Raw genomic sequence first — 15,794 nt, forward strand, 5'->3', positions numbered from 1 at the left:
ATGGTGGCATGTGCCTGTGGTCCCAGCTACGCAGCAGGTTAAGGTGGGAGAAGCATCTGAACCCAGGGAGGTCAAGGCTGCAGTGAGCTGTGATCGTGCCACTCCACTCCAGCCTGGGCAAGAAAGTGAGACCTTGCCTCAAAGAAAAAACAAAACAAAAGACTTTCCAAAATGATGAGTGCAAAGTGCATTCATTAAGACAAGGTGGAGGCCAGGTGCAGTGGCTCACGCCTGTAACCCCAGCACTCTGGGAGGCCGAGGTGGGAGTTCGGGACCAGCCTGGCCAAGGTGGTGAAACCCCATCTCTACTAAAAAATACAAAAATTAGCTGGGTGTGGTAGCAGGCACCTGTAATCCCAGCTACTCAGGAGGCTGAGGCAGGAGAACTGCTTGAACCCGGGAGGCGGAGGTTGCAGTGAGCTGAGATCGTGCCACTGCACTCCAGCCTGGGCAACAGAGCGAAACTCCATTTCGAAAAAAATAAAAAAAATAAAAAAAATAAAAAATTAGCTGGGTGAGGGGGTGCATACCTATAGTCCCAGCTACTCGGCAGACTAATGCAGGAGAACTGCTTGAGCCTGGGAGGTTGAGGTTGGAGCAGCTGTGACCGTGCATGCCACTGCACTCCAGCCCAGGTGGAAAAAAAGAAAGAGATAAGATGAGGAAAATATAACCCCTATCTATTACTTTTTCTGAATTAAAGGATTCTGAATTATATGTTTAGACTAATAAAAATCAGTAATATTCACTGCATGACCTAATTTTACCTGTCATTGATTTGCTATTTAACCTCGAGCAAGTCATATTTTTTCATTTATATATGTGAGCACAGGCATTTTGCCTAAATTTTTTTTTTTTTTTTTTGAGACAGGGTCTTGCTCTGTGGTCCAGGCTAGAGTGCAGTGGTGTGATCTTGGCTCAATGCAACCTCCTCCTCCTGGGTTCAAGCTATTCTTGTGCCTCAGCCTCCTGAGTAGCTGGGATTACAGGCACCCGCTATCATGCCCAGCAAGTTTTTGTATTTTTAGTAGAGACAGGGTTTCACTATGTTGGCCAGGCTAGTCTTGAACTCCTGACTTCAAGCAACCCGCCTGCCTCAGTCTCCCAAAGTTACAGGCGTGAGCCATTGCCCCTGGCCTTCTTTCTTTTTTTGAGACAGTCTCACTCTGTTGCCTAGGCTGGAGTGCGTGGATTGATCTTGGCTCACTGCAAACTCTGCCTCCTGGGTTCAGGCAATTTTTCTGCCACAGACACTCGAGTAGCTGGGACTACAGGCGTGCACCACCACGCCTGGCTAATTTTTGTATTTTTAGTAGAGACAGGGTTTCACCATGTTATCCAGGCTGGTCTCAAACTCCTGGCCTTAAGTGATTCACCCGCCTCGGGTGATTACAGGCGGGTGATTACAGATACCACTGTACCTGGCCTAAAATGTTTTAAAGCAATGTTTCAATACTGAGTAAAAAACTAAAAATGGGAGGTAATATCTTAGATAGGAGGCACTCAAATTATTGATTAATGACCTAAGCATGCTGACGTGTAGGCCATTTCTTCTTAATCTTCTCTAGGTCAGGCAATTGCAAGGAAGAAACTCAAGGAATCGCTACTTTCCAGAGGTGACATGGGAGGCCAAGCCAAATGGAGAAAGCCTGGAACAATAGCATATTTATAATGAGATATAGGCATGGCTTTCATATATTTGGGTGATTGGTACAATAACACAAAAGTACTTTGGCCTAAAAGGAAATAAAAGACTTCTGGGTGACTATGGAGATCATTCTAGGGACAAATTTGCTTCAGCTCATTAATCCGGTAACAATGCTGCCACTGTTCCTGCCATTTTGGCTCTCTTAAATATATATAACACGAATATGTGCATGTCCATCTGTGTATTGCTATCTTACTGACTGCTATCAGTTCTGGAAGGTCAACGATTAGGAATTCAATTGATGATACAAGTATACAAGGAAGATTTAAGAGTTCCCAAATCTAATTGAAATCTGGAAATTCTAAATTCTCTTTGACATTCTGTTCCCCTGCCATCCTTACTGGCTGGCTGACAAGTCAAAAGAGGCTCCTGCAGTGGGACTACAGAGTTCAATGAGCTGTGCATTCAGGCGCCGCAGAGGAGGAAAATACAAGCCATACACATACAGAGAATCCAAACACACACCACATCCCCATTCATCCACTGGCAGAGGACAGCGACCTCTTCATTCTGAATCTCCCACCGGCAATCAAGAATTGCAAGTTCTGTACAAACTAGGAGGTGACAGCCACAATAAGGGGTCACTGTTACTGTTTCCTTTTATATGTCTTCTAATCATTGTCAGGGAAACTGTATTACAAGTTTTGGTCCTTGTGCTGGTTATTGAAGCATCTTTCGGACTCCAGAGCTACTCTTCTATAGTATGTGTTGTGGGGCCCAGACTCTGCAGGCTGCAAGCTGATACTTCCCTAAGAAGAGTTACCTGTTGGCTCTAACTCACATACACCATCCATACCACACACAAACATGCACCACACACACAAACCATGCATACACACACCATACACACAGGCACCAGATACACTTAGACCGTCACTCAATGATACCGGATTTTTTTTTAACTTGGGTTTTAATTAGGTACATAAATAGCAACATGAGAACGAGGAGTTCTAAGGCTTGTACATTATCTCTAGGTGAAGGGATTCCAGATTAGTTTGCTTGTAGAATGATATCACAGAAGATAACAGAGGTCTGGTCTAGTTTTTCCTGAAGAAGAAAGCCAATTTAATACATTCAATACTGACTTCTCTGCCATTTTTCTGTAGAAATACTGATTTATTCTATGGAGTTTCCAATGTTTACCTATAACTAAAAGAAGGAAAAGAAAAACATAAGTAAACTGTGCCAGAAAAAATTTTGCATCATGAAAATTCTTCAGATTTAAATAGAGAAACCAGGCTGGGCGCGGTGGCCCATGCCTGTAATCCCAGCACTTTGGGAAGCTGAGGCGGGTCGATCACCTGAGGTCAGAAGTTCGAGATCAGCCTGGCCAACATGGTGAAACCCCATCTCTACTAAAAATACAAAAAAATTAGCTGGGCATGGTGGCAGGTCCTGTAATCCCAGCTACTCAGGAGGCTGAGGCAGGAGAATTGCTTGAACCCAGGAGATGGAGGCTGTAATGAGCTGAGATCATGCCATTGCACTACAGCCTGGGCAACAAGGATGAAACTCTGTCTCAAAATAAATAAATAAATAAAGAGAAACCATAGACAATATTTACATCACCATTATATAACCATAAGAAACATGAGCCAGAGAAAACTGTAATTATTCCCATTTTACAGATAGTTAAACTAAGAATCAGAAAGAAGGCCAACTGTGGTGGCTCACGTGTGTAATCCCAGCACTTTAGGAGGCCGAGGCAGGTGGATCATCTGTGGTCCAGAGTTCGAGACCAGCCTGGCTAACATGGTGAAACCCCATCTCTACTAAAAATACAAAAAATTAGCCGGGCATGGTGGTGGGCGCCTGTAATCCCAGCTACTCGGAAGGCTGAGGCAGGAGAATTGCTTGAACCCGGGAGGCAGAGGATACAGTGAACTGAGATTGAGCCATTGCACTCCAGCCTAGGCGACAGAGCGAAACTCTGTCTCAAGAAAAAAAAAAAAAAAGATTTTGTGTTCCATCAATAGTACATATACTACATTCAGATCCTCAATTGGCTGTGTATCTGAGCGTAATTAACCAAATGGATGGGTGAATAAATAAAAAATAAATGTCTAAATGGCACAGTACACATCACATCTGAAGATTAAACAACTACATTTCCATCTATCTGCTGGAAAGCATGATTACATCACCCTCAGTTTGATGTGTAATTTTCCTCACATCACCCTCATCATACTTTTCTGGAATAAAATACACATATATTCAAAGACAAGTCAAAGACAAACCGAGTCTTCTCCAGATTGCTTTTTTCATAATTTTTTTTTTTTTTTTTTTGAGATGGAGTCTTGTTCTGTCACCCAAGCTGGAGTGCAGTGGTGCGATCTTGGCTCACTGTAACCTCTGCCTCCCACGTTCAAACGATTCTCCTGCCTCAGCCTCCTGAGTAGCTAGGATTACAGGTGCCCGCCACCACGCCCAGCTAATTTTTTATATTTTTGGTAGAGACAGGGGTTTACCATGTTGGCCAGGCTGGTCTCAAACTCCTGACCTCAAGTGATCTGCCTGCCTCAGCTTCCCAAAGTGCTGGCATTACAGCCGTGAGCCACCACGTCTGGCTTTTTTTCATAATTTGTAATGAATATACTCAGCAATTAGAGATTTCTTTTTTTTTTTTTTTGATTCAGAGTTTCGCTCTTGTTGCCCAGGCTGGAGTGCAGTGGTGCGATCTCGGTTCACCGCAACCTCCACCTCCCGGGTTCAAGCGATTCTCCTGCCTCAGTCTCCTGAGTAGCTGGGATTACAGACATGTGCCACCATGTCTGGCTAATTTTTTGTATTTTTAGTAGAGATGTGGTGGGGCAGGCTGGTCTCGAACTCCTGACCTGAGGTGATCCGCCCGCCTCAGCCTCCCAAAGTGCTGGAATTACACGTGTGAGTCACTGTGCCTGGTGCAATTAGAGATTTCTAAATATTTTAGAGGCCAGTGACTATTCACTTGATTTTTTAATATACAACTAAAAATTCTTAAACATGTAAACTACTAGCTTATTTTTTCTATCTCAGTTTATTAATCTGTTTTTGTCTTCGGTAGGAATTTGACAGATTTATTGCATTGTTAAAAACTAAAAACTGGAAACAACCTATGTTGATAAGGATTAAGTAGATCATGGTAGTCCATACTAGGAAACCATTAAGCAACTAGAGAAGGAATGGGTAGATCTATAAGTACTGAAAGGGAAATATTTACACAATATGTTATATAAAACAAGTTCATTCATTCATTCAACATAGCTTAACATAGTACTGTCTATGGCATTCTTAGCAAAAAAAAAAAAATTGAACCTAAGTCTAATTAAGCCTTCAAATCCAACTATAAGTTTATGGGAAATATAGAGAAGAAAGGAACCAAGAGATAAACAGAATGATACTAAATGGATACATTCGGCCACAGCCAGAACATGAGAAATTCTTTTTTTCCCCTCCCAGCTCAATCCTTGTAGAACACAGGAAATTCTAAAGGACAAATAAGCCAGGTTTTTCAACAAACAAATAGCAAGGAACAGAGAGGGAGCAGAAACTTTTACAGTTCTAAGAGACCTACCAAACACAACAGGCAGATCTTATTTGGATCCTGGTTCAAACGAACCAACTGTAAAAAGTTATTCATGGAACAACCAGGAAAATGTGTACATTGACTGGATATTAGATGATGTTAAGGAATTAGTGCTAATTTCTTTCTTGCTTGCTTTTTTTTTTTTTTTTAGACGGAGTCTCTCTGTGTTGCCCAGGCTGGGAGTGTGCAGTGGCACGATCTCGGCTCACTGCGACCTCTACCTCCCAGGTTCAAGCAATTCTCCTGCCGCAGCCTCCTGAGTAATTTGAACTACAGGTATAAGCCACCATGCTCGGCCTTAATTTCTCTTTTTTCTTTTTTTTTTTGAGACAGAGCCTCACTCTGTCACCCAGGCTGCAGTGCAGTGGCGTGATCTCGGCTCACTGCAACCTCTGCCTTCCGGGTTCAAGCGATTCCCCTGCCTCAGCCTCCCGAGTAGCTGGGACTACAGGTGCACGCCACCATGCCTGGCTAATTTTTGTATTTTTAGTAGAGACAGGGTTTCACCATATTGGCTAGGTGGTCTCAAACTCCTGACCTCATGATCCACCCGCCTCAGCTTCCCAAAGTGCTGGGACCACAGTCGTGAGCCACCGCGCCTGGCCCCGGCCTAATTTCTTTATGTATGATAATAAAATTACAATTATATGCCTTCAGAAAGTTTTCTGTGCAGCTACTCAGAAGGGTGAAGTGGGAGGATCACTTAAACCCAGGAGTTGAAGTCCAGCCTGGGTAACACAGCAAGATCCCATCCCACCAGATAAATAACAGTAAAAAGAAAGTTTCCTGTGAACTTGCAGAACAATATGAGGAATATGATCCCATTTTGTCAAAAAAACAAAAACATGCATGTATGCATGAAAATATTATAAATATATAAATTTATTTAATTTATACATTTTAAATATAAATAAATACATATATATTTGTTTTTGAGACAGGGTGTCACTCTGTTGCCCAGGCTGGAGTGCAGTGGAGTGATCATGGCTCACTGCAACCTGTTTCTCCCAGGCTCAGGTGATCCTCCCACTTCAGCCTCCCAAGTAACTGGGACTACAGGTGTTTGTCATCACACTCAGCTAATTTTTAAGTTTTTCTGTAGAGACAGGGTTTCGCTATATTGCCCAGGCTGTTCTTGAACTGCCAGACTCATGTAATCACCTACCTCGGCCTCCCAAAGCGCTAGGAGTACAGGTATGAGCCACTGCACCCGGCCTATCTATCTATCTATCTATCTATCTATCTATCTATCTATCTATCTTTAAAAGTCTGGAATGATACACCAAACTATTAACAAAAATTACCTCTGGAAACAAGAATAAAGCGGCCAGACATGGTGGCTCATACCGGTAATCCCAGCACTTTGGGAGGCCGAGGCAGGTGGATCACCTGAGGTCAGGAGTTCGAGACCAGCCTGACCAATATGGTAAAACCCTATCTCTACTACAAATGCAAAATTAGTTGGGCATGGTGGCGCATGCCTGTAATCCCAGCTACTTGGGAGGCTGAGGCAGGAGAATCACTAGAACCTGGGAGGCCTCTGAGGCTGCAGTGGGCGAGATTGCACTGCACTCCAGCCTGGGCAACAAGAGCGAAACTCCATCTCAAAAAAAAAAAAAAAAAGAAAAGAAGAAAGGATAAGACAAGCTTTTAAAATAGTTAGCTAAAAACATTTTTTACAACCAACACGAATCACTTTTATAATTAAAAGCTACACCTCCTCCAATGAAGATCTAAAAACAATAAAGAATGAAATCAAGGTTGTGTATTACAGCAAGCTGAACTCTGGTGCAGAGTATCTTTGAAAACTGAAATGGATACTTACCTAATTTCCCTTTATTCTATGTCTTTTTCATTGTCCCTGTACAGAAATATAACCATTCTGGCTGACAAGGATTTAAAAAAATGAGAGAAATATAACCGTATTAAAAGTCAAGTCCCTAGAGGACATGTGTCACTCTGTGGCTGCTCACCCTCTAGTCATCCTTCTAATGGCACATGCCATGCATAACTGGCAGATATGCATTCCCATGCATTCACCAGAGATACTGATTCTGGGGTGGCCTTTGCCTTTTACCAACTCCCCGGGTAATAGTTTGTATCTGAGAACCTACTGATTTTGGGTTACTGTATGAACGGCTATGCAGTGAAAGAGGAACTGGATTTGTTTTCTGTGACCACTAAGGAGACATATTTTTGCTTAGCAGAAGAAACAGCTTCCAAAAAATCAGAATTGTCCCAGGATGGCTGCCCCATGGGGTGAGTTTCCCATCAGTGCTGGTGTAAAAGGAGGAACATACAGGGCTTCAGGGGAGTCTGCTTGAGGCTGGGGGTTCACTTTCAAATTCTCAGTTTATGTGACTCTTTGGGTCTCCAAAAATATAAAGAAAGCTTGAAGAAAAAACCCTTCAAACTCAGGGTTTTCCTAAATTTTAAGTAGGGGCCATGATTTACAATAAATGTAACACCAATTTTCAAAAAATTTTCTGATTATAAAACACATATTCATTGCAGAAAATTTTTAAAATACAGAAAGTTATAAAGAAGAAAAAATAGAAAAATCATCATACCACTGAACGATATACACTTTCTGTTGTATCTCCTGGCTTCTTCCCCTCTATAAACATATCACACTACCTTTTTTTCATTTAACAATAATTGTGCACATGTTCCCATGCAATTAAATACTGTAGAAACAGAATAATAATATTCCACTTTATGGATATACCATAATTAAGCCATTTTCCTATAGTTGAATATCTAGGTTGTTTCCAATTTCAATTATAGTCTTCTAATTACCAGGAAATCACAAGTGCTATTATACAATTTTTCAAATATACACAAACAATATAACTACTGTTTTGAGCCTCTGTGTAACTGTCATGCATTCCAGTGTACAATGAGTATTAGATAAATACAAGTGTACTTACTATAATAAAGTGTTGTTTGAAAAAAATAAACCTAAGGAATAATGACACTTTCCAATTGTTTGAAATACATTTGTAGACAAATCCCAACTGTCTGATTCTAGCTTGTCTAAAAAACCCAGGTAATATCAGTGGAACAAACACAAATATATAAGTCACAGCATTTAAGCCCAGAAATTAAAGATGGAAGAAAATATGACCCTTATGTTTTCACATCAGTGAAACTATTTCACACCAGTTTCAACTGTTACAATTAAATTAAATTAATTAAACACAACTCATTTCAGCTGGCACTACAATGCTGAGAACAATCACAGAGATTTCTTGTTCTTTACCTGATTAAGATGGCAGAGCAAGGAGTTTTCTACTTAGTTCCAGGTGAATTCTTCACATTTCCTGGCTTTTAAAACAAAAGAGCGAGCTTGAATGCAGTTTGAAAAGAAATAGTGCAACTCCTTAGTGTCCTGAGTATTTGGCTGAACATGAACATTAAAAATTATTATGCGGGACAGGGTCAAACTATTTTATTGAGGACTTGGGGGGTTGTTGAAGAAAGGCTGAGGAGGACAATGAGATCCCACATTCTCGCAGTTGCCGACCATTAAATATTATTATACTGCAAAGTGATCCATCTCTCAGTAAATTGAAGAAGTTACTAGGGCTCTCTGAGGGCCCTGCTGTAGAATGACTTGGGCAGAGAGAGCAGGAAATAAAGCGCCATTAATCCTCATTATGCAGATTCAGCCAAACAGTTGATTCTATTAAAAAAATCAATATATCTTCCTATTTTATTTCCTGAAATAAAGGTTTTACACCTACGGGAAGGCTTCCTGTAGGTATTTACTCCATGCGTTATTCACCATTATCCACCATAAGGGCCAATCCACAAAACATGTTTACTGTGAAAGAAGTTAGACCACACCCATTCTGCCTAGTGGCCATCCGAGAACATATAATTAGGTCATGTAATCCATAAGAAGCAGTGTAAGAAAAGCTTCTAGTGGGAAAAGTTCACGTGCTAAACTTTTAAGGCCTTACTTTCTTTTCTATATGTTTTTTAGACTTTAATTCTCAAAACACATTAATAGAGATCAGATGGGAGTGAAAAACAGGAGGCTGCAGCTGGGTGGGCTACAGTGCTATGATTCTGTTGTATAGACTTGGAGCAGTTTCTCCCAGTGCCCCTCTTTCATAGTTATTATGGTTGAAGGAAGGGGAAAAGGTGAGAAAGCAGGAGCACGTGACTAACCCTGTCATTTCAGAGCACGGTTTCTAGGCAACTTTGGGGCTCCCTGGAGTGGCTGAGAACTGGTCTATAAGTACTGTTTTATATCCATTGTCCCAGCATAATTAATAGTGTCCCCTTTCACTCTCGAGAGTATCCTGGTTTGCCGCGTGTGTTGGCTCACGCCTGTAATCCCAGCACTTTGGGAAGCCGGGGTGGGAGGATCCATTGAGCCTAGGAGTTCAAGACCAGCTTGGGCAACATTAAAAAAAAAAAAAAAGTTTTAAAAAAATGAATATCCTGGTTTTGATGATAAAGTATATGGTCACCACATCCGCTTGATGATGGAGTTCTGGGAAACAAGGCCATACGAACTGCTTGGTGGACCAATGATCAACAGACAATTCTCAGCTCTACTTGACATTCTGAACAGGAGTGCTACAGGACTGAGAATCTGTGCCCTTCTCCTCCAGAGCCACTCCCCACCCCGCCTCCTCACATGCATGCACACAAACGAACACACATACACATACGTGAACACACACCCACCGACACCCCAGAGGCCTTTTTGCTGTTGCTCGAAATTGCCACACTCCCTATTGGGACAAGACCTTTGCAAAATATACCCCTTGACCAAGACCAGTCAATCCCAATTTTTGCCTAGCTAAATGTTATTCATCCTTTACATCGAGGCTTTCTTTGTACCCTGTCCTTCAATTTTGCAGAATCTTCTATTCCCTTTCACAGCACTCATGTACTTCCTGATTGTGTAATTATTTCTTTCATATTTGAGTCTTTCATTAATCTGTAAGCTTCATGAGGGCACACTATCCCTAGGGCCTCCTAGCACATACTATTCAAATATTTGTTGCATAAACAAATCGAAAGCCGGGGCAGTGGCTCACATCTGTAATCCCAGCACTTCAGGAGGCCGAGGCAAGTGGATTACTTGAGCCCAGGACTTCAAGATCAGCCTGGGCAATGTGCTGAAATCCTGTCTCTACAAAAAAATACAAAAATTAGCCAGGTGGAATGACACATGCTTGTGGTCCCAGCTACTCAGGAGGCTGAGGTGGGAGGATCATTTAAGCCAGGGAGGTTGAGGCTGCAGCAAGTTGTAACTGCACCACTGCACTACAGCTTGGGCAACAGAGTGGGACCCTGTCTCAAAACAAACAAACAAACGGAATGGGGTAGAACTTAGAGATATGATGACTGTAAAAAAGTTTGGGTTTCTATTTTCTTAACACGTTCATGAACACGAATAACACTTTCTGTTAGCAAAATTAAAACTTTAAAAAAATCAAAACATTGATTTCTAATTAGTATGACTGCCATGTGAAGGCTGATTGCCAGCCAAACCTTTGAGGTACAGCAGCCTGCTGAAATGTCTGGGTCCCTCACCAGATTAATGAAGAACAAGAAGAGAGAAAAAAAGGCTTATGAGGGCCAGCGAGATAATCATGTCCAACAATTGGGTCTGGCATAAAAACAAGGTGGTTCTCGGCAGGGCGCAGTGACTCACACCTGTAATCCCAGCACTTTGGGAGGCCGAGGTGGGCGGATCACCTCAGGTTGGAAGTTCGAGACTAGCCTGAACAACAGGGAGAAACTCCAACTCTACTAAAAATACAAAATTAGCAGGGCATGGTGGCGCATGCCTGTAATCCCAGCTACTCGGGAGGCTGAGGCAGGAGAATCACTTGAACCCAGGAGGCGGAGGTTGCAGTGAGCCGAGATCACGCCACTGCACTCCAGCCTGGGCAACAAGAGCGAAACTCCATCTCAAAAACAAACAAACAAAAAAACAAGGTAGTTCTCTACCTAAATATAGTTTAGGTCTGAATTAACATACTGCTTGCCAAATACTTCCAATGATAATCTTATATATTCTACTATCTATACTCGCCAGTACCTCAATCTCAAAAAAAATAAGATGCTAAATTCACAAGCTTTTTTATCTTTTGGACAATAAGAAAATGAGCAAACAAAAGCATTCTTCTGATTCAGGAAAACAACTTTGTTGCTAGGAAAATTTCCTTGTTTGGTTACATATCACTTACAGTATAACAAAACATCACAGTCCAATATCTCATTAAAAAAACATTGAGCCCATCCACCACCCTATTACAAATCAGATCTCTCTTGGCAGAGAACTCCAAGATCTCAGACAAAACAACATTCTGACTTCAAAAAACAGTTCGTGATTTAGCACAACCCAGAAATCAATTTTTTTTTTTTGCATTTTCAAACAGTTTTATCTAGAATATTTTATAACTTAACCATTTTAATACATATCTGATTTCAGTTTTTATTTTCTTACCACGTCCATGAACACAAATGACAACTTTTTTTCTTTTGAGACAGAGTTTCCCTCTGTCACCCAGGATGGAGTGTAGTAGTGCAATCTCAGCTCATGTAACCTCCACCTCCTGGGTTCAAACGATTCTCCTACCTCAGCCTCCCGAGTAGCTGGGATTACAGGCGCCCACTACCATGCCCAGCTAATTATTATAGTTTTAGTGGAGACAGGGTTTCACCATGTTGGCCAGGCTGGTCTCAAGCTCCCGACCACAGGTGATTCACCTGCCTCGGCCTACAAAGCGCTGGGATTACAAGCGTGAGGCACCGTGCCTGGCCACAAATGACAATTTCTGCTAGCAAAACTGAAACTTTTTAAGAAAATCAAGACACTGATTTCTAATTAGTATGCCTGCCATGTGAAGGCTGATTGCCAGCCAAACCTTTGAGGTACAGCAGCCTACTGAAATGTCTGATTCCCTCACCAGTTGAATTATTTTAAACAATTACTTAACTTCTCCAAAATGCAGTTTCCTCACTTATAAATGGAGATAATAATAGAACCCACCTCAAAGACTCTTCCTGAGCAAAGAGCTTAGCGCCAAGGGCCAAGCTCACAGCAAGTAAGTGCTCAATAAACATTATCTATCCTATATGGTAGGCCACTTTATTTTTTGGATGAAGAAAATAAAAGGTAAGGATAAATGACCTGTTAAAGATCCCAACAAAATTCTAGTTTACTGGATGAGTAGGCAGAATAATGGCCCCTCAAAGATGTCTTCTATTTCTGGAACCTGTGACTGTACCTTACATGGCAAAAGGAAATTAAGGTTGCATTGGAATTAAGTTTACTAATCAGTTGCCCTTAAAATAGTGAGATGATCTTGGATTATCTGGGTGGGCCTGATTCAAACATATGAGTGCCTGTAGTCTAAGAGGGAGGCAGAAGAAGGGGTCAGAGGGGGGACCTGCAAAGGACTTGTTGCAGGCTTTGACAATAGAGGAAGGAAGCTGGAAACAGCCCTCAGCCAGCAAAACAGACCTTGGTCCTACAACCTCGATGAACTGAGTTCTGTCAACAATCTAAATGATCAGGAAAGAAATTCTCCCCTAGGGCCTCGAGAAAGGAACGCAACCGTGCTGACACCTTGATTTAGAATTGGACTTCTGACCTACAGAACTAAGATAATCATTTGCATTACTTTCAGCCTGTAAATTTGCAGTCATTTATTTTGGCAGCAATGGAAAACTAAAACAATGACATAAGAACTCCTGACTACAGGGTATGGTTCCATTTTCTATTAGTGGACATTATCTTCTCAGGCAGAAGCGAAAATGTGCAGTATCACATGAGTGGTGGTTAATGACAATCATGTGGCTAGAGTCCATCCATTGCATATGTTCCTCACACAGATAACCTTACTTAATCCTCAAAACAGCTCCAGGAGGGACTATGCCAGTTCCCACAGTGCTGGGGTAACTTCCCAAGGTTTCAGGGCTAGTTAGAGGCAATGGTGGGGTAGGAGTCTGGTGCTCCTGCTCCTCAGTCCACTGGACAACGCTCTATCCTGCCCACTGATACCAATAGTGCATTCCTTTCTAAGGAAGAGATGACAATTATTATTCAGGATTTCTAACTTTTCGTTTTGCCAAATAATGGTGTTTTTTAAAAAGAAAGAAAAAATCATTTCAAAATCATTTCCTAATACCTGTAGTTCTTAGAATTTTAGACAGCAAAAATTACAAAGAACACAAATTCATAACTTTGTGGAAAACCCATCAAGCTGTCATTTAAAAAAAAATACAGTGGTAAGAATACTTAACATGACATCTGCCCTCTTGGCAGCTTTTTAAGCGTACAATACAGCACTGTTATCTATAGGCATGATGTTGTGCAAGGGGTCTCTAGAACTTATTCTCCTTGCTTGACTAAAACTTTGTTGATTACCAACTCCCTATTTCTCCCTCCCCCAATCCCTGGCAATTGCCATTCTATTCTCTGCCTCTATGAGTTTGACTATTTTAGATACCTCATACAAGTAGAATCATGCAGCATTTGTCCTTCTGTGACTAGCTTACTTCAAAGATGAACATTTTAAAACCACATGACTTACTTTCAGCCAAACTTTGCTGTGTTTAGAGAGCCAAGGAATTTCTAATGGAGGAAGAAAAAGCAGTGCATGTTTACTCAGGGTGGTGGTTGCTGCTTCCCTTTCATTTTCCTGCTGAGCCAGCAAGGGCCTGAATAAAACTATTAACAGCTCAGCTTTAGAAGTTCTGCTCAGTTTTCATGTTGGTAACAGGTTTATGCTTCTTTATTAATTTCCTGCCCTTTAAATAATTAGTGTTGGCCTTTAACAGTCATTCTACAATTCTGTGATAGTAATTTGTTGCATTAAAAAAAAAAGATAGTGAAAAACTAAAATATGATATTTATTGAGACACACTGCTGTGTTTAGCTAATTATAAGACAACTCTAGGCCGGGTGCGGTGGCTCACACCTGTAATCCCCTTCGAGGCCGAGGCAGGGGGATCACCTGAGGCCAGGGGTTTGAGACCAGCCTGGCCAACATGGCAAAACCCCGTCTCCACTAGAAGCACACAAAAAAATTAGCCAGGTGTAGTAGTGAATGCCTGTAATCCCAGCAACTTGGGAGGCTGAGGCGGAAGAATCGCTTGAACCCAGAAGGCGGAGGTTGCAGTGAACCAAGATGGTGCCATTGCACTCTAGGCTGGGCGATAGAGCGAGACTCCATCTCAAAAAAAAAAAAAAAAGACAACTCTAGTCTGGTGCAGTGGCTCATCACGCCTGTAATCCCAACACTTTGGGAGGCTGAGGTGGGTGGATCACTTGAGGTCAGGAGCCCAGGACCAGCCTGGCCAAGATGGTGAAACCCCGTCTCTACTAAAAATACAAAAATTAGCCGGGCGTGGTGGTGCATGCCTGCAATCCCAGCTACTCGGGAGGCTGAGGTAGGAGAATTGCTTGAACCCAGGAGGTGGAGGGTGCAGTGAATGAGATCGCACCACTGTATCACTGCACTTTACCCTGGGCTATAGAGCAAGACTCCGTCTCAAAAAAAAGAAAAAAAAGAGACAACTCTAAAAGAGCCATCTGTGACCATGAGGACTGACACCCACAACTGGCCTTCATCTCTGATACTGAGACCTTGGGTTAGGACTATTCTGAAAGGGTTTCAGATTAGCAATGGACAATCAATAAGTATTTCATGCTTTTATTAAGCTCCTAGAGTCAAAGAGTGAAAAACCATAATGGAAAAGGTCAATAAATCAACATGAAGAACTTCTGATCATCGAGACACCAAAACTGAAAAGACAAGTCATATTGAGAAAAGATATCTGCAAACATCTGGCCGAAACTATTAATATCTAGGAAAAAAAATAAAGAACCCTTATAAATCAATAAGGGACAAATGACCCATATAAAAAGTGGCCAAAAGACATGAACAGGAATTTCAAGAAGAAGTCAATAAACCTGTGAAAAAATGTTCAACCTCATTAGTAATCAGGGCAACGTAAATGAAAACCACGATGCGAAATTCTGGGAACATCTTCACATGCTAGATAGTGAGGTAACTATCCAGACTACTTGGGTCATGTCAAGAGGACCCAGAACCAACTTCCACTAACAAAATGGGACAGTTTGAACTTGAATAAAGACCAAGAATTACAAAGCATTCAAAACTATCAAATATGTTTAAATCTATAAACCCATAATGATTTTTAATTTATTATTTTAAGAAACGGTCTCAGCCAGGCGTGGTGGCTCACGCCTGTAATCCCAGCACTTTGGGAGGCCGAGGTGGGCAGATCACGAGGTCAGATCAAGATCATCCTGGCTAACACGGTGAAACCTCGACTCTACTAAAAATACAAAAAAATTAGCCGGGCGTGGTGGCGGGCGCCTGTAGTCCCAGCTACTTGGGAGGCTGAGGCAGGAGAATGGTGTGAATTCTCCTGCCTCAGCCTCCCAAGTAGCTGGAACTACAGGTGCATGCCACCACGCCCAGCTAATGTTTTTATTTTTTTTAGTAGAGACGGGGTTTC

The 15,794-nt window shown here is 41.8% G+C and overlaps 1 protein-coding gene across 4 annotated transcripts in view; it reads right to left on the reverse strand.

Annotated features, from left to right (window-relative positions):
- Window positions 1-2,599: 2,599 nt before the first annotated feature.
- The window catches only part of APOO (apolipoprotein O), a 74,940-nt gene continuing 61,745 nt past the window's right edge, over window positions 2,600-15,794 (reverse strand). For 2 of the 4 annotated variants that reach the window (XM_074030234.1, XM_005593179.5), the window contains 2 exons: window positions 8,536-8,600; window positions 2,600-2,755 (listed from right to left, as the gene is read on the reverse strand). In XM_074030234.1, coding sequence (XP_073886335.1) covers window positions 8,565-8,600 — 36 coding nt within the window. In that variant the 3' untranslated portion in view covers window positions 2,600-2,755; window positions 8,536-8,564. Of the gene's footprint in view, window positions 2,858-8,535; window positions 8,601-15,794 lie in introns of all 4 variants that reach the window. The other 2 variants (XM_015443481.4, XM_005593178.5) reach the window with 1 other exon arrangement.

Source organism: Macaca fascicularis, chromosome X, assembly GCF_037993035.2.
Source record: "Macaca fascicularis isolate 582-1 chromosome X, T2T-MFA8v1.1".
In the NCBI taxonomy this organism is placed as follows: Eukaryota; Metazoa; Chordata; class Mammalia; order Primates; family Cercopithecidae; genus Macaca; species Macaca fascicularis.